The sequence below is a fragment of the Lissotriton vulgaris genome, chromosome 3_1 (genome assembly GCF_964263255.1).
Source record: "Lissotriton vulgaris chromosome 3_1, aLisVul1.2, whole genome shotgun sequence".
Lineage (NCBI taxonomy): Eukaryota > Metazoa > Chordata > Amphibia > Caudata > Salamandridae > Lissotriton > Lissotriton vulgaris.
Window position 1 is genome coordinate 612,480,204 of NC_141689.1, and position 25,473 is coordinate 612,505,676.

Sequence of the window (25,473 nt, forward strand, 5' to 3'; positions counted from 1 at the left end):
GAGGGCACCAAACGCACCTTGTCCATTTATTGCTGTGAATGACTTTGAAAGCTCTATGAGTTAGATCCTGAATGTGAAATTGGGCATGCAGTCTAGCTTTCGCGTGGACATGACTTACAGGGGCTGCTTGGCATGCAGTTCTTTTTTGAGTGTCTTAGGTATTGAGACACAAAAGTGTTGAAGTTGTTGAATTCACTGAAACTGTCAATGCTGTCTGAGCCCATAGCTGCAGGTAAATTATCTTTGGGTTTCTTCTGACAGATCCCTTAGGAGGTTTTGTGCAAATGCCTGATTGAATAAGGTGCATTGTGCTGAGGTTGAGGTGGTGTTTGGTTATTTTTTTATTTGATGCTGCGCATGTGTGATTAAAGAGCAAAACTTTGTACTTCTGGTCTGTATGAAAATGCAGTACAATTGAATCCCTTTGGGAACAGCAGTTGGTTAGTGCAGATTATGAGTATTTTAAATTGTGGTATATTTTGCCGCTGGATCACACCAGTGGTAAGACTTCTCTATAACAGTGATGAAATGCAAAAAATTACAGAGTGCTTACATTATTCTCATGTCATCGTGGATATAAATTTACCCTTGTATGTATTTTCATTTTTTTATAGATACCTGAAAATGATGAAATATATACTGTGCTTTTGAAAAATGTACTGGGAGGTGCTGAAATTAACACCACAAGAAGTACTTTTCAGATTAACATTACTAAAAATGACAGCCCAGTGCGATTTACACAGAGTGCTTACATGGTGCCTGAAACGGACACCATACTTGTTATCCAAGTAGTTCGTGGGAAGATCAATGGTGATTCCATTATCGGCTCTGATAACTCTGAAGTCTCTATCCGCTACAGCATCTTACTGGGAAATTCTACCGCTCATGCACGGCTTAACTCCGACTTTGTGGATCTTCAGCCAAACAGAACAATTGTTTTTCCACCTAAAGTCTATGAAGCATTTATTAGATTTCGGATCCTGGATGATGCTATCCCAGAAATTGCTGAGTCCTTTCAGGTAATGCTGCTTGAGGAGTCTTTGTTGGGTGATGCAGTTTTACAAAGTCCACGAGTTGTCCTGGTAACTATTGAACCGAATGACAAACCCTACGGCGTGCTGTCCATCAACAGTGGGCTTTTTGCTCAGGCAGTGATCATCAACGAAGACCTCACCACAAGGTATGTTTTTGAAACTTAATGACAGTACGATGTCCAGAAGAACCTGTGATTTATTTTCAATATATCTAAATTAGGAATTATTATGCCATGATAATGTGTATAATTTACATTGTATTTAAATAATGAGAGAGTGTTCTCGCACACAGACAAGAAGCTTTCACAATGGCACTGCAAAGCGTAACCAATACTGCTGCACCAGTAACATTTTTGTTTTGTAATATTTGCGACATTATAAGATGATAATGTTAGGGATCTTAATATTAAAATGCAGTAAGACATCACTCTTTTTTGTCCTCGACATGTCTTGCTGATTTTTATACACCATTGGTTGTGTGCCACACAAATCGTAACCACAGCAATGAAAGTTATCAGAAAATAGCTGCTGCCTTTTGTTTATGTATTCAGCCATCTTTTGAGGACTGGAATACTCCTGTGTTAAAAACTAAGTTTTTATTTTACTTGCAATATGTATTTGGTTAAGCTCGATTGGTGTACAAAACATGGAAAGGTCAATTCTCTGAAAGATTGTGCAGCTGCCTTTTTGTACTGCAAATTACTTCATAATGATGTACTATTGTATGATGTACCATCTCATCAAAGCTAGAACCTCAGAAGGCTAATGGTGAGATAAAGAGTCAATGTCAAATGAATTTTTTTTATTAGAAGGGAAATCGTTTAATTAAAGTGTAGAGAAGGAGGTGCTTTATGTCATTGAGTTAAACAAGAATTTTGTAGTGTTGCATACAACTATATGGAATGGGGAGGCATTTGTATTATAAGAAGAATTAGCAGGTGACCGTCAGCAAAAATGTGGGTGCGAACAGAGTCAGATATAGTTATAGAGTGTTTTACAACAACTAGACACTCAATCTGCAGGTATCCAACATTTCTAGGTTTACATGTGCTTGTTGGAAAAAAGAATGAACTGAATGCTGTATTGAGTCAGGAAAACAGCTGGCAAGCAAATGTTTGGCAGGTGAATTAAAGAAAAAGTTGCGACTAAAGGTTGTCCTAATGGGATAATAGAGATAAGGTTAAAAATTACAATCAACACATTAAAATATGTTTACAAGAAACTACAAGAAACTATAATCAGATCAGCAGTAGTTGGACCAATGTAATGAAATAGATAATTAGTATTAGACCTATAGATACCAAATGTAAAGAACAAAGAATAGGAACTGAATTCTCTGAAGATTGTACCGTACTCATCTTGACCCGTTTTTAAAGACAAAGAATCAGTCCCTGATGGTATTCTACTATATGTTTAGAGTAAGTATTTTATAAATGTTTATTAATTGGTTACAACATTTATTGTTTAAGAATATTTTTGAGACTTTAAGCACAACATATGTACTCATTACATTTATCTAGATACATAAAACCGAAACGTGCAGGGACACGTTTAATAAAACATTTCTATTGAAAACAAAGCAGTCATTACACTTAGTAAAAGTAAGGTGATGCACTGTCAACATCCAACAAACGCATACATTATTTGGTGTATAAAACACATTGGTATTTCAAGGTGACCCATTTTGTGGAGGGTAGAAATAATCATGCACCAGTTTCTTCCAGTCATGCAAATCTTCCGCTAGTATTTCATCCTTTTTGGCGTTTAGACATATGGATTTCTTCTGTAAATGTGTATTCCTTCATATATTGGATCAGCATTAAAAGTTATAGTATGGTGATAAAGCCAATTTATTAATCAATGCCTTTTGGCAAACTGCAGCCCGGGTGCCTCTGCTTATATGTCCTGTTCCAAAATCGTTTCCATTCATGTACATGACATCCAAATGCCATATCAGTTCCATTTGATTTATTACGCAATGCATGGCCACCGCAAGATCTTTACTGCCAATCGAAAGTTTCTCTTGAGTCTCCTGGTGAAAAGTACACTTCAGCAGTGTTTTCCCTGGGTGATGGTAGTTGGGGATCAGTCCAAAGACTAGTTACAAGTGCGCTAAGAAGCAAGATTCAGATTCCGGGAGACCAAAAACACTGCTCTTCTACGGCAGTATTAGTATGTTTAGGTCGTGAAGGCATGTTATATCTTGCAAGACATAGTATGTAGGCTTCATCATACTTTTGTATTGGACCAATATATTCTTCCACTACTGACATCAGAGAGTTAATGTTTGTTTGTAAGTTTCTATGGCATTTTACCATTAGCGCTCAATGGGCATGCACGCTCTGCTCCTTCCTCTTTCTCTTGATGTCCTTATCCTACCCTGTCTCTCCGTCCACTTTCACACCACCTCCCCATTCATTTTGGTATTGTTCAGTGCCTCTCGCTCTAGCCCCTCACTTGCCTCACTCTTTCATCTGCTCACTTCCTGCCACCTAAAGCTGCTGCTATTGGCTGTGACAATAGTTGTACAATTGTGCTGCAAGCATTTTTAAAGCCAGTACCAGAGTTCAAACATCTTGGAATCATAATTTTTGTGATACTTATAAGATTGTCTTCAGACTGCAGCTAGACACATTATGATTGCACATTATGACGGCTATCTTGAAATAGTATGACATACAGACGTATAGATGGGTAACTGTAAACAATGGATTGATTCTGAGTGACATCAAATAGACAAAGAAAGCAAATCTCAAGTTGTCTCAGATTTCACTTAGAACCATGAGATGAAAAATCCCCTTTTTCACAGTTACCTATCTTTAATTTTATGGTATGCATGGTCCATCCTGTTGTCATCACCTGTTGAGGAATAAAGGATTCATGAAGAGCAGTACAAAAGTTTGCTTTAACTGCAACCCCCAGCCCTAGGTCAACCTTCGTGTCATGCCACCAACTCCCATCACTCTCTGGCCATCCTATCACTCCACCACCCAAAAAAGTAAAAGTATCTGCCCTCTTGCTGCCCTCCCTCGCCGATACTAGCCACACACCCACACAACCCTCTTCCCAGTTCCCTTTTACTCCCACAACCAAAAGAAAACAAAGGCTTTACCTGAATTTCTGCCACCCACTACCCTCTATATTTATTCCCTCTCCCTAACCCAAATTGGAAAAACAACCTGGCGTCCTGCCACACACCATGCCGCCCTCTCTTTAGTTCTTCCCCATCTCAAATAAATATAATACTTCGACCCGGGTCACCTTCTGCACTTTTACTCCTCTTCTCCACCAATGTTATGCTCTTTGTAGCCCAAAAACTTTCCTCCTTCAAATGTCATAGCAGTACAAAACATCTTTTGTGTTTAACTTATGTGACATAGTAAGAATGAACAATTTGATACAGAATCCAGTATTCGTGTTGCTGGCTCTCAATGAGAGCCATACATAGCAATGTTCTCTTGTATACTTGTAAAACCATTCCAAGATGGCCATCATATTGCATCTAGCTGCAACATGACAACCATCATGAAAATATACAGAATTATATTTTAAGATGCCTGTACGCTTTTGGCAATTCGTGTGCCACAATTCTACAAGCATTGGCAAAGCCAATACCTGCAGTGAACATTGACGATATATTACCAAATATTGAGTTTCAAGTATCATTTTACAGAAATATCATAGCAAGGAAATCTTAGAGAGTATATTAACTACACAAATATCATGAGAAAAAGTACTTAACTCAATTGATATTTACCTCAACAATATATATGTAATTTCAGAGTGTGTGTATGTGGAATGAATAATAGTAAGTCTATATTTAGATATATTAACCTGCACAATATTTTAGTAGTTTTTCATCTACAAGATTTTTGTAGCACAATATTGTTTTGTTCAATATTCAGAAATACAATCTTAGTGGCAAAGCAAGGCTCATTGACTTTGCTATGAATGTTTATTGTGTCACACAACATTTGTTCCATTTCTACGCTCTTTAAATAACAGGAATCCCCATTAGTCTATACACTGACCTTAGCAGGGTGACCGATCAAGTTGGTGTTGCCAGTATTCAATCTCTTGCCCTGCAGATCATAGGAGATGTCACAAGCAAGTATTTATTCCACTGATCCGTCATGTCAGATAATAACACGTTCTACATTATGAAGTAAAGTGGAAGGTTACTATATCAATTCTTGATATTTTGAAGCTCTTTTTTGCAGTAACCAAGAGCAAACTGCGGCAGTTAGAAAAACTTAGATGGCCTTTGATGGGACTGCTGGGGTAGGTGTGCTGCATTATTGTGGACTGTGTGGAAAATGAGAAAATCAGAAAAAGTAGTCTCAGTGGGTAGAATGTACTCTTAACCAATCAAGCTTTTTGAATAAGAAACACTCTAAAGCACTTGACTTGTGGCCACAATGAGGTAGGAGCACAGGACAGAGAAGGGCATTGATACATAGATTTGTTCCAGCAAAGAGTATATTAGAATTAAAAAGGGCAATCTCTCTTTTCTCTCCATTGGATTCCATTCATACGCCTCAGAGGAGGCCAACCAAGTTAGACCTGGGGCAGCAAAAGTCAAAGCATAGATTAGTTTTTAACTCTTTCCCCCACAGCTAAGCAGTGTTTAGCCTGATATAGATATCTGATCATATCATCTCAGTTTAAAGAACAGTTCAAAACAACACATCAATTAATGGCATGTGCTGATGTATCGTTTTCATATCCAAAAATCAAAAGGGGAAAGGATCACTTGTCCTGAATAACCTCGGTATGCATCTTTTTGACGTGTCCTAATTAAAAAACCCTCATTCACGTGTCTTAAGAATGGTGTGGGCGGTATATCTTGGTTCTCCGCCTATCGAACACGTGTCTGCATCATCATCGGGTTTGTGATTGTGCAGCCTCCACCCGGAGGATTACCTCTGGTTAAGACAGTAGTGATCAGTGACGTGTTATAAGGGTAAAATCAAATAAAATCTCGGACAGCCAGAGTGTGATTTTAATAAGTCTGGATTCGAGATAGAAATACAAATATTTGGCATGCGTTTCAAGGGTATTTAGGACTCTCAAACACTATTTTGAGCTACTATACTTAAAAAGGTCGACATGTTTCAACCCTTGTTTGCACATGTGTGTCGAGTCGGCTTTCTTCAGGACCAGTGTAGAGTGTGACCAGAGATCGTGGGTGTCTAAAGAATGGTGATGGATTAAACCCAGATCAGTTGACTGGGGGTGAGTGTTTGATTTGCTCAAAAGCTCCGTCCATCATCCCCTTTTGTATCACTTTGTTCGCCCTAAGTTGGGAGGGTATGCTCAGACGTGAGTCCCTTGCTCACTTTGCCACTGGATTCAAGATACCCTGGCTGATGAGAATTATGAATCCGAAACCAGTCCCAGGGTGCTTTTTTCCGGTCCAGGGAAGACATGGCTTGGCAGTTCGGGCTGGACTGTTCCCATGAGGCACAGGGTCAGACTGATTTGCATATGGCATGTCTGAACTGGGGTGGCTGAGTGAGCTAAAGAAGAATGGTGATGGATTAAACCCAGATCAGTTGACTGGGGGTGAGTGTTTGATTTGCTCAAACGCTCCGTCCATCATCCCCTTTTGTATCACTTTATATCTCATTATGGCATATGTTGTATAAGTGAAGTAGAGCCAAAATTTGCCAATACTATCCCAGATGCCTGAATTTTGGCGCATACCTGCCTGCCACTTCAGCTAAGCATCTGCGCTTTGCTATAATATACATTACAGGATTTCCAATTCCAACACATCAGCTGTGCTCATGGCCTGGTCCTTCCATAATCTGACTGTGAGTTGTGACCTACAGGTCCTAAAAAATGTATGAACCAACAGATTTGTGGAAGGGTTTATGCCCTTCTCCATGATGTCGCCATTTCTTTAGGAATATTGGTAACATAATTTCTCCAGTTTTATTTTGCATATCAATTGCCAGACCACGTACTGGGGCCACAGAGCAAACGGGCTAATGGGTCCCAACCGTGGTGGTTGAGGTCATTTGCGCTTGGTGTAAAGGGGTCTGTTCTATTGCAAACTAGGCCAATTAACTCCTTCCTGTTTTGATACTCAGTCTAGTGAGAGAAAGTAGCCAAAGGCTTCTCAAGAAAGTAATGTGCGAGGAGGCAAGAACTCAGATTTCACCAATGCACCTACAGACACTATTATAAGCTGTCCAATCCAGTACTTCTCTAGTAAAACAGCAAAACATAATACTACATGTAGCTTTGGGGTTCAGGTATACTGTGTTCTTCTACTTGTTACGGGCCAGACCAATACATCAGGGCTTGCACCTACCCGGAACTCTTATATTATCCCCACCCTAGTATAGTGTTATCCTGCCAAAGCTACAGTTCCCGCCCTCCTTTAGAGAACGCCTGCTTAAAGTAAAATATCCAGTGAGAATCGTCTCATGTGCATTACTCTGCTCTGGTTATAAAATCAATCAGCCAGTGCAGGTACTCATAGGTCTGTTCAGCATCATATCTTGCTAAGAGTATGGGTGGCTCAATGTTTCAGTTTGCAGTTCTATAGAAAAATAAAGTCTCTCAGTTTTTGAGGCCCTGTCACGTTGCCTGTCTTAGCTAAACACAGTCCGGCATGTGGTGGTCATTCGTGGTCCTCGCAACCACACTGTAAAGTCCTTCTGCAGAGTCACTAGGGTTGCAGAGGTGGCCCTGACCCTCAGGTCACATTCGACACGCAGTGCAGCAGGCCGGATCAGCAGTCGAGCTGGAACGTGGTCGAGCAGGAGGCCTTGCCATTTGGTTTCATTAGACACAGCTGGCCTGAGATCAGCATTTGCTTTTTCCAAGGCAGTTGCTGACTTTTGGGGAAGTTGCAGCCTCCTTGGTGTCCGATCACACCCTTCATCGGAGGTGAGAGCTCGCTCTCCAGGTCATTTCAGAGATGCCCAACTGCTCACTGATTATGATGATTATTGCTTCACATAGTTCACCAAATGAACCACAGCGGGTGAGCATGGTACCCTCACTCATCTTGAGCATGTGCCAGGGGTACTGCCATTCACAGGTCGGTTTCTTAGGGTGTTCCCGACAATGGGAGAATTTCTGAATTTTACTTCCTTCAGTCTGTCCTCCTGAAGGACCAGGCACTCTCCTTCCCTTCTTTGAGCAGTGAGGCATGTGTTTACGCATAATGCAGACCCGATTCCCCACAAATTGCACAGACTTTAGGTGATATCTCTTCACCTGTGGGAGGCTGGGTGTGAAACAGCCCCCAGCCCATGCTTCACAGCAGTTTTTAATAGTTTGTGGAGCACTTGCTTTCATAATCAAAAGAACTCCGACCTGACAGAAAGTAGTATGGTATGGTTATCACTTTAATACTCTTTTTTTCACACAGGGTATGTTGGTCCATGGTCTATGGTTCTGGAACTGTATTGGGGTGGTTTGCTTTAAAATGTAATTTGCTAGCTATAGTGTCGATATAGTCTAGGTACAAGGTAATGACTCTCAAAGCAGGTAGTGATGATACTGGTGCTTCAGAGAAATATCCAAAACAAAGGCACAATGAAATGTGTGACCACTGCATCTGGCTGTCATGAGCCTTCCTGAAGTGGCAAGAAGGGATAGATAACAAGCAGGATCTGCCTAGAAGTTATATCACCTTTAGCAACATGATCTTCTGATGTACCCCCTTTTTCCTATCACTCGCCAAAGAGCAGTGCTTATAAAGGATTATTCAACAACCCTTTGCTAAAAGGATCTCCTGAAATTTCTACACTTTCTCTCCATCCTTTTTCACTTCAGTCTACAAGTCTCACCCTTCAGTCATAGGGATGCAGGCAATGCACTTCCCTGTCTGGGTAAGCCGCACCCACACTTCATTATGTGCTATGTGGAAACACAGGCCATTCAAAATGGATCCCACGAGTCACAGCAATGATACTGACACTAGACACAGAGCCTCACTATGAAACATGTGACACACATCCACTATCCACAGACCCAGATGCAGTGTCAGTGCAAAGGTTGGATTGTGGTTACAAAGTAGGCTGCACTCATCTGTTTAAGAAAAAAAGGGCTCTGCCCAGAACTGTAAATCTTCAAAAATTGGTATGCTGCCTACCCCACTGTGTGTCATCAAACCATATTTCAGTGCAAAGGTTGGATTGTGGTTACAAAGTAGGCTGCACTCATCTGTTTAAGAAAAAAAGGCTCTGCCCAGAACTGTAAATCCTCAAAAATTGGTATGCTGCCTACCCCACTGTGTGTCATCAAACCATAACATGGATAGTAGTATTATGTCACTACAGAGGGTACACTTGGCTCACAGAACAAGCTCTGGACCATGGCTTCTCCTAGGGCTAGCCCCAATTTCAGTGCACCCTCTAGATGCCAACACCGCAGCACCCAACCTTCATCAATGATTGCATTCTGCGCCAACACCCTGTCCTCCCTCAGGAATGCCACCAGCAAACACATCAAGACAGCAAGCAGGTTCACGCCTACCCTCCAAAAATCCAGACGCTCCTGTAGATGACTCGAAAAGACATGGAGGAACCACAAAACACCAGAAGTTCACACCGCCTTCAAAGCAGCCACCACTGCGCACCACCACTTCATTAAAACCACAAGGAAGAAGTACCTACAAGACAGATGCAACACCAATGCACACAACAGCAAAGAACTCTTCACCATCAACAAGAAATTCGCCAAACCCAACAGCGAAACCACAGACGTCCCACCCTCCAAAGACCTCTACAACAGACTCTGCACCTTCTTCCACCACAAGATGAAGACCATCTACGACAACTTTGACAACCAGGACCTCCCCACTGCACCAGCAACCTCCTCAACCTACGCCCCCTGACAGACCTTGCTCAGTTGGATCCCACTCACCACGGAGGACACCCTAAAGACCATGAAAAATATCCACTCCAGAGCACCATTGGAACCCTGCCCCGACTGCATCTTACACGCCAACGCCATCGCACCCAAGTTATGCCGAACCATCAACTGTTCCCTCAAGTCCTCCTCCTTCCTCAATGGCTGGAGACACGCTGAAATCAACCCACTCCTGACTAAACCCTCTGTGGACCCGACAGACCTTAAGAACTTCAGGCCCATCTCACTGCTCCCCTTCCCAGGCAAAGTCATCGAAAAAGCTGTCAACAACCAACTAGCCAACTTCATTGAAACAAACGATATACTGGACATCTCCCAGTCGGTTTCTGAAGCAGTCATAGCACCCAGACCACCCTCCTTGTCACCTTCTCGACCAGGGCAAAACCACAGCCTTCATCCTTCTGGACCTCTCAGCAGTTTTTGACAGCGTCTCCCTCCACACCCTAGCCACTAGACTCCATGACGCCGACATCTGCGGCAAGGCTCTCTACTGGATCCTATCCTTCCTCACAGGCAGAACACATTGGGTCAGACTTCTGCCATACCTCATGGAACCAACAGAGATCAACTGTGAAGAACTCCAGGGCTCCTCTCTCAGCTCCACCCTCTTCAATGTCTACATGGCCCCCTCACAACCATTGTCAGGAACCAGGGACTCAACATTGTCTCCTACTACGATGTCACACAGCTGATCCTCTCCCTCACCAATGAACCTGATGTCACCAGGAACAACTTCCAAGAAGGGATGAAAGCTGTTGCTACCTGTATGAAGAACAACAGCCCTAGGCAAGATAAAAGTCATCATCCTGGGATCCAGCCCCTCCTTATGGAATGAGATCTGGTAGCCCTCTGTGCAAGAAACTCCCCTCGCCCTGATAGACCACGTATGAAGCCTCTGCACCATACTCGGCGCATCGCTCACTGTGGACTGCCAGATCAACTCAGCATTCTCGAGCCTGTTTCAATACCCTCTGCCTGCTGCGAAAGACCCTCATATGGATCCCCACCTAATCCAGAAAGACTATCATTCACACGCTCATCAGCAGCAGACTCGACTACTGCAACACACTCCTTGCTGGCATTACCCAGAAACACCTCCACAAGCTCCAGAATATCCAAAACGCCACAGCACCCAGCACAGCCACATCACTCTGCAAACTCCACTGGCTCCCGGCAGGCAGAAGAATAACCTTCAAACTCCTCACCCACACTTACAAGGCCCTCAACAATGCCAGACTGGCACACCTGAACAGCCGCCTCTCATTCCATGCATCCAAAAGGCACCTCCGCTTGGCCCAGCTCGTCCTGCCCACCGTCCCACAGATCTGCAAGACCAGAATTGGAGGAAAGCCCTTCTCCTTCCTCACAGCCAAGACCTGTAACACTCTAACCCTCCACTTCAGACTATCTCTCACGCTACCCCAGTTGAGGAAGAACCTCAAGACCTGGCTCTTCGAATTACCCCAGCACTTAGACGGATCTCCTCCCCACCTCCCCCAGCACCTTGAGACCCTCATGGGTGAGTAGTTGTGCTTTACCAACCCTTGATTAATTGATTGAAATTAGTGTGCTGACTAGGCCAAAGACAAAAATCAGCATTCCAGATTCACATGCAGTTGGGCACCAAGCGGTACATTATCGTAAATTATGCACAGGACATTCTAGTTCCAACACTCCTTTTAATGCAGGTTCTACATGTCCCTTTTAATGCACCAAAATAACATTGTACATTAATGCTTAATTTAGAAAAAGATTTCTTTATACATTTTATAGTAAAACATGGCATAGTTAGTATTGTAACTTGTCTAAATGTTATTTTGGTCTAAACTCAGGAGCATGCACTTATCCACACACAGCTGATTCTGCATTTGACTTGCTTAGTGCAAATGGTGTTCAAATGTCTTTGTTTGCTGTGTAACTATAATCAAAAGGGTCCACCTCAAGGGTTTTTTTTTTTAGTATGTATCCTGATGACTCTGGAATACACGCATTTGTTTAAAATACTCCTCACACACCAAAAGGGCCCTTGGTGTCATGCTTCATCATCGGGGTGTTCCCGCCCAGCTGCCGGACGGGGCAGTGCTGCGACAAGCGACTACGCTGGAGCACCTTTTTAATTGTTGGTGCTATGTGAGTGAATTGGAGTGAGTGTCAGTGGGGTCAGGAGTGATATAAAGGTGATGTTAAAAAATACCTGGCCTAGTGATATATACTTTATATTCTAATACACATCCCTTTCTAAAAAAGATACTTATGTAGTATGCTTATTATGATAAGCGTGGTGGTTACCACGGAGGCCACGGACGGAGGAGGAAGCACAATGAGGCTGGGGGTTGATTGGACCCCCCGAATACCCTTCCATCTAGTGTTGGCCCATGAGGCACTGTTCCTCATCATAATAAGCATACTACATAAGTATCTTTTTTAGAAAGGGATGTGTATTAGAATATAAAGTATATATCCATACACATAGATCTTTTCTTCACTTTTTTTGTAAATACACCCTTTGTGGCGACACTCTAGTGAGTGACAGGGGGATCTCTTACCCCGGTCCTGACGAAGGGGCATGGCGCCCCGAAACATGTCGACCCACACAGGAAAGTAAACTCATAACTCCACTTACTCTTTCCGACTTCACTTTTTTAACAATACCAGCCAGTGTTTATTAAATAGTTTTTTTATCACTAGGCCAGGTATTTTTTAACATCACCTTTATATCACTCCTGACCCCACTGACACTCACTCCAATTCACTCACATAGCACCAAAAATTAAAAAGGTGCTCCAGCGTAGTCGCTTGTCGCAGCACTGCCCCGTCCGGCAGCCGGGCGGGAAGACCCCGATGATGAAGCATGACACCAAGGGCCCTTTTGGTGTGTGAGGGGTATTTTAAACAAATGTGTGTATTCCAGATACATACTAAAAAAAAAACCCTTGAGGTGGACCCTTTTGATTATAGTTACTTTTGCATGAGGAGGACATACCCACTTCGGTGCCATGCAGCACTATCTCTTCCTCCCCCTTTTTGATTCCCCTACTTTGTTTGTTGTGTGTCATCATAAACATTTAATACTGTACTTAGGAGGTCATTTATACCTAAGATGGAATCAGGTGTCCGCCCAGCCTACAGTACAGCAAAGGACCTCACCTCCGCCCACCTGGTGGTCGACAACCCATCATGTTTAGAGATCCCAGTGCAGTGACAGTGATCGCTTTGATGAAAGTGTTCCTGACAACATGTCGGGAGCATTTTAACCATAACAGTAATGCCGGCAGCGGTGCATGGATGTGACCCAGTAATTTGCAAAGTAGCTCTAAAGCACCAAATACTAATGACCCAGTAACTTTTTAGGATTAGGTTAGCTGGTGGAAATAAAACGTTTCTTGTTGTTCAAAATAGTTTTCTTTTTCAAATTATTTGAATTGTGCATATACCGTGGTTTAAGATCTGCAGCGACACCTCAAAACTTACTTTATACTGTTATTATCAATGCCCTACCCTAAATTAACCACAGCATGTAAAAACACTATTCTGGCGTTTAAACAGCCAATGCCACATTACTGCTAAGAACTTGGTGGGCATTGAATATACCGTAAACCCAAAAGCATGAATCATGAGTTTTTGCATCCTGTCATTTGCAATTCACTTCCATCTTTAAAAACATTTACATTTGAGTGGGTAGGAATTTTGGGGAAAAATAAATAGATACACAAAGCAGGAATATATCACCTATACACTGACTCAGTAATACCGGGTTCCAAGGATCAGAGGACTTCTACTAAAGATTTTCTGACTGGTCCATTGTGATAGGAACAAACTTGAAGATCCCTTTTTGGCATATCCGCCATTCTGTGGCAGTATTCCCTCAAGTCTTAAAAGAAAAAACATTGAGACACATGTTTCTAATTTCAAACATCCATATTGTTGATTTCTGCTCCACCTGTGTTCAAAAACTATCCTAGATAGCACGATAAAGTGCACATGCAGTTCCCGGGTGAGATTCAATTGGGTCACATAAATTCTAGCACCAGCACTCTAGCAATAAACATATATTGCATCACTTTTTATCATTGGTGGACACAAAAGGGAATATATTAATTCACATCTGGAATAAATCTGGGGCTGCTGGTATTGTAAATTGCCCGTTTATTTCTGTTGCCAAAAGGAATTCTTGATTATTTCCCTCATGCCTAGTAAAAAGATTGAGATGAAAAGCTGTGAACAGCGTATCCACTGTTGGATGTTCCAAGAGCTGAGATGGAAAATGTAGTGGCCTCCACAGACACTCCAAAGGGCGCCTGAATTGAGAACTGAAATGTTGAATTAATCTTGTAGTTGAAAGCTAGGTTTCTCTGGTACACATTTGGAGACTGTGCTTAAAAGATTTCCCCATTCTCTATGCAAAGTGAGGTTATTCCACTCCTCTTATATAAATGTTTTTTTCAAAGCATCAAAAAAGTAATGTATATGTGTTACATTACAATGGACTAGAAGGTGAAGTGGTGGGGTGATGTAAAAGGCAAGAGTTTGATCTCAGCTGTGGAGGTATGGTAATGTAATATGTGTGTACTTATGAGGTGTTTCTATAGCTCGTACCAAGCCTAACTCAACAAATGCTCTATGGAGTTGAAGGCAAACATACAATTGGAGAGTGACTCTGTGTGATGGGTGCTGAGGCTTGAGAGGTAGGTGGGCTGTGCAATGATCATTGTAATGTTCCTGAAGAAAGATGAATACAGAGTTGTTGTTCTGGAGGCTGTTTCTTTCTTTCTTGTACTTGTTGTCTGTTAGTAGTGTTCATAAGGAATCTAGTACTACACTATGGGGCATATTACCAACAACTAGCGAAGATTATCGCTATGTTGGCTTAATGGCAGTATAGTTATCGCCGAGCTCCGCCGATTTTTATCGTAGATAAACCTTGCTATTATCAAGGTTTATCTCAAAAGCGATAAAAATCGGCCGAAATGCATGAATATCGCTGAAAAGTCCGCGATATTCATGCATTACCGAGCTAATGCTCTTAGCCATGTTATCCACCTACCATTGGATAACATGGCTAAGAACTGCTCAGGGCAGGTGTTAGCTTTTGGAGATATTCGCAATTAGCGCGAATATTTCCAAAAATAATTAATAGGAGATAGCGATGTTAGCGACTGTTTCCAGTCGCTAACATCTTGGCACGCCCACTTTGCATGTCATTAGCGATAAATTTCGCTGACATGCAAAGCCTGGCCCAAGATGATCGCTATCTCCTACTAGCTGTCGCTAACTGGTGTTAGCGACAGCTAGGTAATAGGGCGATAAAATTGTTGCAGCTTTAGCAGGAAAAATTCCCGCTAAAGCGGCGATAAGGCCCTTGGTAATATGCCCCTCTGTTTCAAGAGGCCTGACTAAATATGGCTGTTGATTGAGCACATAATAATATTGTGTTTATTGTTTTCGTTCCCAACCGCAGATTTGAAGGAATCACAATTGTACGAAATGGGGGAACACACGGGAATGTGTCTGTGAACTGGATCATCACACGCAACAGCTCGGACCCCTTGCCGGTCACGACGGACCTCTGGCCCGCATCCGGGGTCCTACATTTTGATCAAGGGGAGATGCAGGCGCCCATTATTCTAAATATAATTAGTGATGAAACTCCAGAAGAAGCACAGACTTATTTGCTCAGAATCTTGGAAAATACAACTCAAGGTGGTGCGGAAGTCGGGAAGCCAGCAGATGTAAGTATGCTGCGAAAGCAGGAGTGACTGAGAAATTAATCTAACAGCAGCAACGTTCAATACACAAATCATTGTTTCCGAATCTGTAAAATAAAATACCATATTTGAAATGGACCATAGAAAATTTTAATAATGTCTAATTTAGCTCACATTTATTGGTACCAGCCCACCTTTAAATGTGCGTAAATCTGTTTTTAAGGTACTCAGCAATAGCATGCCATTTAAAAAGCTAGCTCATTTCTCCATTTTAATTACAGTCTATCTCCCTTGATGCACATTTTTTCATGACAAGGATTGCCTTAGTTAACTTACTTGCTTTCATAAATTTGTTTATACATTGATACTTTGATTTCGTCTAGCAGTTGAATACTTTTATACTGCACTGGCATGCTGGGGTCTGCCCACAGATTATTAAGGAGCACATCAAGCGTTGTTGGGACAGGGGTGTTCCTTGGATGGTATGCAGGCATGAGCCTATGCAATAAGTACCCAACTGCATATGAATCTGATATCCTTACTGTTTGTTTGGCCAAGCAGCATGTTAATACAGTGTGTGTGCTGATGCCCAGGTTTGTCCATGGTAAAGCCAGTTTTGTACCAAGCATACTCTTTGTAGAGGCATTAGACTGCTGTCCATATCTTGGGTTGATGACAACGTACCGATTACTGAGGATTTATTGTTTTGGGCAGACCTGTTTTATCTGACGTAGAGGAGTGCAGCCTCCTAACTCACTAGTGTAAAGTTTCCCTAGGATGTTGTGGGTCTGCTGGAAGGTCCTGCAGTCCCTTCATTACTTTACTGGTAAAGTGATCTATAAGTACTACTAGACACAGAAACTGTGGGAGAAACAGAGAAAGGTTGTAAAGGAGAAATCCAGGGCTGGTGCTTGGTGTCTGAGACTTCTTCTGTTGCTGTGAAACTTGGATCGATCTAACAAGCTGTAAGACACAAGGGAGAAGGTCAGTGCAAACAAACCCTGTATGCATCATACAGATATCAGCTGAAACAAGGCTTACCGATTCCAGCAGTGGAAGATGCAATGATGACTCTAAAGCCAACCAGGAATCCAGCACAGGCCCCTGATCACTGCTGGACACACACAGCTAAGACTTTACAAGAAAAGATATTCAACAGACAACAGGCAGATTCTGTTGTTAAAGCTGAGGATGTTTCTGGGGAGAGTCTGCCCTTTTATCTGAACCTGATTACAACTTCTTGAAGGCAGCTGGAAATCTCGCACACAATTGTGTCCTTGTTTTGGAAGCTCCTACTAGAGCCAATGAAGTGATTGCTCTGCTGAGTATTTAAATAGCTACTGGGCAACCAGGACTATTCAAAGAGCTGCTGTGCAAACAGGACTGATGCCTGCATGACAATTAGCCTACCTCAGGTGAGAGGACATCACCTGAAGTCCCCATAACTTGCTGGAGTAGCTCTGGGAGTGCTTGATGCCTGGAAGCCTGTTTGCACAGAGAGAGAAGAAAAGTGCCTGGTTCATCAGGAGGAAAGACAGCCCAGAAGGAGAAGCCCAGCTGTTTTTCCATTGTGAGGAACACCCAGAAATAGCAGACATATGTCCCCACCATCAAACAGTGTGACACGACACTGCAGCTGCCGAAGTCTTCAGCTGTGGCCCGGAGTCTTCAATTGCTAAAAAGAAGACAGTTGATCACTAGCTTGCCGTTCTTCAACTTTGATGTGACCAGAGAGGCAGGTAAACCTCCATGACCTTACTCCACTGCTGAAACGCTTTGCTGTGCGAGATGGAAGGATGCATACAACAGTAACAATATTTCCCTCATAGACCATCATACATTTACCATGCGACAAAGTTCACATGCTTTTCCAATACATTTCAGAAAGTACACCAGTGACAAGAAAAGGTTATCTCAAAGTCTTTTATATATATATATAGTTCATCAAAACATTTCATTACATTTTTATCAAAATACCTTTTTTTCTCTTTTGTCATATTATACTTTTCAAACACATAGATAAAAGATACAATCTCATTGTACAAACAATCATTGGTATATTTCTTTTTTAGCCATGATCATTTCAATATTTACTTAACTGTGAAAACCCCCTAGCAGCCAAGGTGTTAAGACAACATATCTAACAGCACACCCCTGGTTAAACTCAAACACAACCATACATACTTCCAGTCATACCGCTTCTTCCAGTCTCACAACAACAATCATACTATATCTGTACACGGTAAAGAAGAGTCTCCAATGCCATGCATGAGACTTCGCACTAGGTCGAGACGGAAGGATGACCAGCAAATGGCAAACAGGGCTTTCCTAGACAGGTAACATGGGCCGTGCCTGGAAGACTGAGAGAAGGTCTCTTGCTCTAGAACTGCATAGTTTAAATGAAATCGTAGGCTGCCTGAACTCTTAGTATTTTATAAGACTGAGTAGACTTTCGTGCCAATTGCACTGAACCAGAGATTCTATATCTATAGTAGAGTCCTGCACCTGATATACCCGTTAAACACAAACATGCTTGCATGCGCCTTGACCATCTTTGAATGCTTTTTCCTAAGCTTTAGGTAAAATGATTCAGAGTTAGTTGTACATGCATGTTCATGCATGGAGGCCATTTGGTAAATGAAAAAGTTTATGCAAAGTGTAGTAGTGGAGAAAAAGAAGCTCCACACCTGTAAAATACATACTCCAGTTTAATGCAGTAAAAAAAAGCTCCAACCACCATCCAGAAAGCACAAGCCTTACTAACAGTATAGAACCTATACCACATTTATAAAAATAAATGTAAAATACATTATATACAAGGAATACTAGAGCGCAGCCCCAGTTACCTACACACCTACTCCTAAACCACTCAAATAAGAATGAACCCCAAATAGGTAAGGGAAATTTCACAGGACTGAAGGCCTGCCGAAGATGGGTCTGGATGTTGCTGCTTCTGGACATCAAGGTCTTCGTAGTCCTAGATTGCTAGAGGTAAGGGGGACCTTTTCCAGTACCCACATTGCTGCCGACACTACGTTGTGCCTAAGTAGAAGGTGCCTTCCAAAAGGTGCCCTAAAAAGGAAGAAAAAGCCCTAAGGAAAAAAAACATCCACTATGGCTGTGACACCTCAGGACACATAGATGTCTTTGACTCGTGGATGTCCAACTGAGGAGGAGGCGGTTCAGCTGGAATTGAGAGGCGCTGAAGAGTTCGCTGAGGAGTTTAGGAAACCAGGGTAATGGAAGAGTCGGCAGACAGGACTAACAAACTCCAGTAACTCCAAGAGAAGGTCAGAAGCAGGAATCACAATGAAGGAACAACTCAGTAATGTGATCCAGTGAGTAGACCTGGTTTCCACTTTTCTATTGAGCAAAAACAAAAAATAACCTCTGGAAGCAGGGCCTCCAGTTTGGCCTGGGAGAATCTCCACAGATTGGTGTTTAATGGTGGCCATCTTCGTTTGTAAGAATATACCTTCCCAGAAGTTCTATTGAAGCATTCTAGATGGGGGGAGACAACAGGAAGATGGAGATGCTATTATGCCTCCACGGTTGACCCCAGAGAGAAGACTGCTGGGCAGGGTGAGGAGACAACATCGGTGTGCCAGCTGCCATAAGGTAAGATTTAGTAGGAAGTGTAGGGCAGCCTGCACTCCTGAGGTCTCTCCTGCACCCAAGGTGTTCAAAGAGTAGCATGTTCCATCCACCGAAGGCAGATTTTTCTAATGGCAGTGGGCAGGGAGCCTTGTGCTATAATGACGCTATAGAAAGAGGTTGAGAACATAAGTAAAGGTTAATTTCTAATAAGAACTATATGATTCAGGGTCCAAATATGTCCATTTTCTAATTTCACAGAACAATTATATAATTTCGAGTGAAGAAGAATATTTTGAATCTCCATCATATTTTCTCTGAACTTTTACTACTATTTTATCACCCACTTTTAAGTCAATGTTTTTGGTCTCTTTGCATTTATGAAAGCAAGTTTTCCTTTTCTCTGGAGCAAATAGCTCTTAGTCACCAGCACCATCCCGAAGAGTGGCAGAAATAAACAATTAATCTCATAAGCGAAGTGAAAGACCACCAATTAGCATACGTTACATTTCAATGAAATAGACTTGCTAACGCACAAAGTTCCTGTGGTGTTCCAATACATTTGTTGATGTTGAAGCTTGCAACAGATAAGGTCATGTAGGTGTTCAATCCTTTACAAAGTGTAGTAATTGCGGTTAAGAAGGCTTCACACAGTAGAAAACAATATCTGGTATAATGCATAAATGGAAGCTCCAACCACCGTCCTAAAGCACAAGCCTTACTAACAGTGCAGAACCTACAGCATATTCACAAAATCCAAAAATACGTTCCAATACAGAGTACACCAAAGAATGACAAGACCACCAAGCCCAGATGCCACTAGGTATTCACCCATTGTGACAAGTGAGAGCGATTAGTTTAGCTCACTGGTGCCAGTTGACAGAGGGTATTGATTGCCACTCAAAGGAGCAATCTCTGTTAAGGTCTCGAATCTAAGCCTAACTCCTCCTCACAACGCATCCGCTTTCGTTGATGCAGTCAGGCTTAGTCCCCTCAATCTGCAGAAACACCTCTGCTTGGTTTGTATATAAAAGAGCTGCACAACTGGTATAGTATCTCTTGTTTTCACTTTCTGTACCTGCAGTTTTGCTTTACCTTATCAATCCTCAAATTTTGTTGAGAACTTTAATACTTTTTAGAACGAATTAGATAAACTTAACACTGGCAAGCATCTCCCCTTAAAATATCATTCTCCTATTCCTGGTTTAAGATGTGTTTGTTTTCGAAATTCAGGCAAGAACCTTTAAGTGAGTCTTTGTGGGCATTTAAAGCATGTCTATTATGCCACTACTAGTATATACCACCTTCTTCCAGGATACAATGGCCCTCATGTCATTATTTACTTGCACATAAAATCTTCTAGACATGTTATCTAACCACTGAATCTCTCATCCTCCTTTTTAAAAAAAGAATCCTAGTCAATGATTGCATACCTCGCTGTTAAGCTCCTTCCTAATAGGGAATTGAATTTGTGTTCATATTGCAGAACGTTTTCAAGGGGCAGAATAAGTGTTTCGGCCCATGAATTTGTAGCTGTAGGGCATTTTGGAATTTGAGATTGAGCCAGAGATGCTTGTGCAGCCCCTTCTGTAATATGGGATTGTGCTGGAGCATATTTTGCACCCATGCTATCCATTAGGACACTTCCATCATAGGTATAGGCACGTGGCCTATGCAAATGAAGAAACTCATTTGCCTCTGTGACTGAATTGAGCCATTTGTGGGCACAGGGGTAAACAGACTGTTGAGAGGTGCACTGTTTATGAGCCACATGCAAAGTGACACAAGTCAACGAACCCTTGAAACTTGCCCATTGGGAGAGGGGGCCAATATAGCCCCCTTGGCATCCCTCGCAGGCTGGTGCAGAGACAATGCTTCCACCTGCATGTAGATCAGTTCATCCTCTTCAAAGTACTGATCGTCAGTCTGCTTTAAAGACAGACCGTCGGTTTCAACCTGCTGTTTACCCCTTAAAATTTGTTCCATGTGTAGATGGGACTTTGCGCTTGTAGAGGAAACATCACATTTTTTTATAATATGCTACACTATCACTGTTTGCCTTGATGGTCACTACTGGTGATGTACCTGGCAGAAACCGGCATAATGTGCTAGTTAACCTAATACGACTCTTAAAGTAATTCAAGAGTCCACAGAGTGCTGGGAAAGATGTTCATGTTGTGTCAATTTAATCCAGGGTTATTACAATTCAATTATGGTACTGAGACTTTCTTTGTAGCAGTCATTACTTAGATTTTCAATAACTTTGGTAGATCATCCTTCATGAATTGCATTTCCTTGGAAGTTTGAAATGCTTTGAACTCACAACCATGGTATTCTGATGAGCCAAATGGTGTCTGTGGTGGGCGTGTCACAACCCTCCTTTGACGATCTGCAATTCAATTAGCAAAAAGTTACACTTCCAAGTGATATTATCCTTGCTTCTTCTCTTTAACGCTTATATTAGAAACTTCAATGTCATTTTCAGCTGCTATGGTAAGTTTGTTTGATTATGCTCGTATTGGGATTCTCCTTGGTCCCATTTTAATGCCCTGATATTCTCTTTTTCTTTTCTTTCTTACTGAGCCCTCTTTTGTTCAAAATTACTTTGGCTAGCAGTCCAGTTGTTTGTATATGTTAAGCTGTACTTTTTCATTCACCTTTATCTCTAAATATGGATTTGTATAATTATCTTCCCAATTGTAAGATACACAAACACAAAATGCTGGGTGATCTTTGGTCTACATCAAATGAATCATAACGCAAAGAGGTTAATTAACCCAACTAATTTTCCTCCTGTTTAGAGCATACACACATTTTATATTCCCCCATGGTAACTACAAATTTAGCTGCACCACCCTCAGTGTCATTACTTTTGTTTTTGGAGCTCTCGTCTGGTGCAGGGTAAGCTACCCTTCTGTATCTCAGCTTTAGTAGTTTTATTGTAAATTTAGAAGACATAAAGAACGACATTTTGGCAGGTATACCCTTCAAGTCTTACCGCCTTTCCCGATTTTAAAAGGAAGAACCAACATGTACCCTCCCATCCTACTACCCCTGACCACTTGCTTATAAAATTGATAATAGTCAATAGTGTCTCAAACCGGGCTATCGTGGTTTAATCAATAAGGCCTAAATCTGTGAGACCACGGCATGTACAGCCCTTTAATCTTTGTTTAAGTTTAGTAAAACTGGATACCATAGTTTGTTAAATTGCCAGACTTATCTGCCAGACAAACTATGTGCAATTTTCTCATGACCCAATAGGAAAAATAGTTTTTTCATCCAAAGTTCATAGGACGGTGTAGTGGTCTCACCCCGAAAGAGGCAAAACAATGTGCATGACCACCAATAAGAGGTGGGATACTTAACTGCAGTTCAATGGGACTTTTCATTCTGCAGATCTGTCCAGCAGAGCAAATTTAGGTAATGTGTCTATGGTTTGGCCATGGATTTAGTAGATGGCCAGGAAGACCTTGTCTGAGAATCCCGCCATTGTGGGTATGCCCACAGTATGTGTAACAAGGATCCCACTTCGCCACTGGCCCTTCAGCAGGTGTTGGGGTATGCCTGGTTAATAGAGTGGCTAATGTAGCCGTGCAGGTTGCCATTGGAATAGAATTTTATAAAGAATCTCCTTACCTCAGAACAAGTGAAATTATTGGTCCAAACATTTATTTCACATCATTACTTTGCTGGGGAGTTGAGGAGGACATATTTTCTAGAGACTAGGGAGGTCATTAGGATGGCAGGCGGACTTTGTCCGCCCGCCATCCTATCGTAAAATGGGACCGCCCGCCATAATGCGGGGGTCCCGTGGGGGCTATCAGGATGCGCCCGCGACAGTGGTGGGCGCATCTTGCATTCCTGACATTGTGGTTGGCGGTGCACTCAGCACCACCTGCCACAATGCCAGGAAGGCATGTCGTGCACTTACATAAACAACATGGCAGGCACCGCGCGGTGCCTGCCATGTTGTGCATGGAACTGTAGGGGAGTACCATAGGTAACCCCCATGTGCACCCCCAACCCGCAGAGTCCCGCAACGGGCCCCCGCAAGCAATTCCCACATGCCTTTCCACCACGGAAAGGCATGTTTCCGCCCCCATAGTAATATGGCTGGTGGTGTCTTTCAGACACCGCCACCATATTAAACTCTATTCCGGTTGGTCGACTTGTTGACCGGGCGGAAAAGCGGCAGATGGTCTTTCCGTATGCCATGGTCCCCCCCACCATAGTAATATGGCGGGGGGAAATGGGTGGCGGGCGGTTAAGGATCTCGGGCGGATCTCCACCACCATGCGGGCGGTGGCAATCCGCCCAAGATCCTAATGGGCCCCTCAGTCTTTAGTGGAGGAAAAATATTGTATGATTTTGTCAAAGTGTGCCAGGTCCCCAGTGGCCCCATCATTAAATCCACTCTGGAGTACCCAGTTTTTAGTTTTTAGTCTGTAGAAGTGCTCTCTCTCTAGAATCTTGCACTCTAAATAAATTTTCTCAAATTATTTTAGGGTAGCATCAGAGCAGAAATCCCAGAGTTGGAAGCATCCCTTCTGCCTCAAAATATGAAACTCGCGCACCTCCATTCCTGGTGTGTCTCCAGAGTTGCAGACTATAGTTGGGAGGGGTTATCGGAATGTAGTTAGGGCTTCTCTGTGGACAGTGAAGTCCCAGACCCCTAGAATGGTTATCGTTATTAATGAGATGTAGATGAGTTGACTGGAAAACTTTCAGGGATTCTAGGGCACATCACCAGTGGAAATATATCATGTTACTACGCTTGAAGAAGAAGAAAATGTTTTATTTGTTTATTACTAAAAATCATTACAAACAAGATTAAAAACACTTTAGGTTGTGACAGGAACAACAGTTAGAACTGACTGGATTCACATCATTGTTCAACAAAACACTTATACAACTAGGTATTGATAAATAATATTAGGGTACATTATAAAGTGCACTTGTGCGGTGGTTTACATCTAAGATAAGCAATTAGAGAGCGCAGATTCAATCGATCTGGTATCGCATCTTTAAAAACAAAAAAATGGATTTTGTTGCCAATAGCATCAGAGAACCTTCTATAATGGTTTTGTATTTCACACCACTCATAAAAATCCTTACTCTGAAGAAATGGTAAAAGCTTTCTTAAAGAAACTACCTACCTGACGCCCTACTTTAACGTAAAGATATATCAAAGTACCGTGGATTAAAGTGCAATAGATACAATGTACCTGTGCAAAATCTTGCAACTAGCAGCAGTCATTGAGAAGCACTTGGACTAGACTTAAATTTAGCAGCAATAGTTAAAGTGTCGTTGTGCTGCATCTAACATCGAACTACTACGCATGCTATTACATCGCAATCTATTACAACACGGTCGTTACAACGACCGCGTTGTTAGAACGCAATACCTTTACATCACAAGTCATTAGATCGACTTGCTGTAGGGGCCGGGCTGGACTTAGGAATAGTATAATTTACTATTCCAACTCCAGCGTGCGCAACAGTGGGGAAGGTGTTGGAATAGTGAATTAAACTATTCCTTAGGTTAGAGAACCCCCTACAGCAAGTCGATCTAATGACTTGGGATGTAAAGGTATTGTGTACCAACAACACAGTCATTCTAACGACCACGTTGTAAATGGAAGGTGATGTAATGGCAGCATTGTAAACACTGTTTCCTCTCCAGTGGTCTAGCTTCTAGATTAGGATCTATAAAGTACCATGGATTATCTGTTTCCCATTTCAGCCATTCAATCATATATCATGGCTGGGAGGCTTGGTAGTAGCGCAACAAGTAAGGAGTCTTTTCTTTAGCCCCCTCAAGCAAGACTTTGCCCAGATAAAGGTTAAGCAGACCGTTTGCTACTGTCTAATATCTTCCCTCATCTGGGGAAGTGGCAGGGCCTGGAAGACATATAAAATCTGATTTAGCAGCATCATTATCAGTGCAGCTATTCTTCTTATGCAAGAGAGAGGACATAGTGTTTCCAGGCTGCCAAAGTGGAGCTTGTTTGCATCTAGCAACAATTCGCAGTTTGTTCTGGTGCGAGCCAGTACGGTAGGCTCCATCAGATGCCTAGGAATCTGATGCTGCCTTGAGACTAGTGAAATTATGTTTCCTTATGTGGTTCATGACAAAGGACTGCCCTCTGACTAGCACCAAACCTTCAGAGTTAGCCATAGTTATTTGGAACCCTGACACTGCCTAAAAGTTCCTCGAATAAAGGGATAAGAGCCTGAAATGATTG

The 25,473-nt window shown here is 42.3% G+C and overlaps 1 protein-coding gene across 1 annotated transcript in view; it reads left to right on the forward strand.

Annotated features, from left to right (window-relative positions):
* The window catches only part of ADGRV1 (adhesion G protein-coupled receptor V1), a 1,865,288-nt gene that overhangs the window by 108,903 nt on the left and 1,730,912 nt on the right, over positions 1–25,473 (forward strand). The window contains exons 7-8 of the mRNA XM_086963519.1: positions 615–1,180; positions 15,385–15,655. Of these exons, the coding sequence (XP_086819645.1) occupies positions 615–1,180; positions 15,385–15,655 (837 nt within the window). The remainder of the gene's footprint in view (positions 1–614; positions 1,181–15,384; positions 15,656–25,473) is intronic.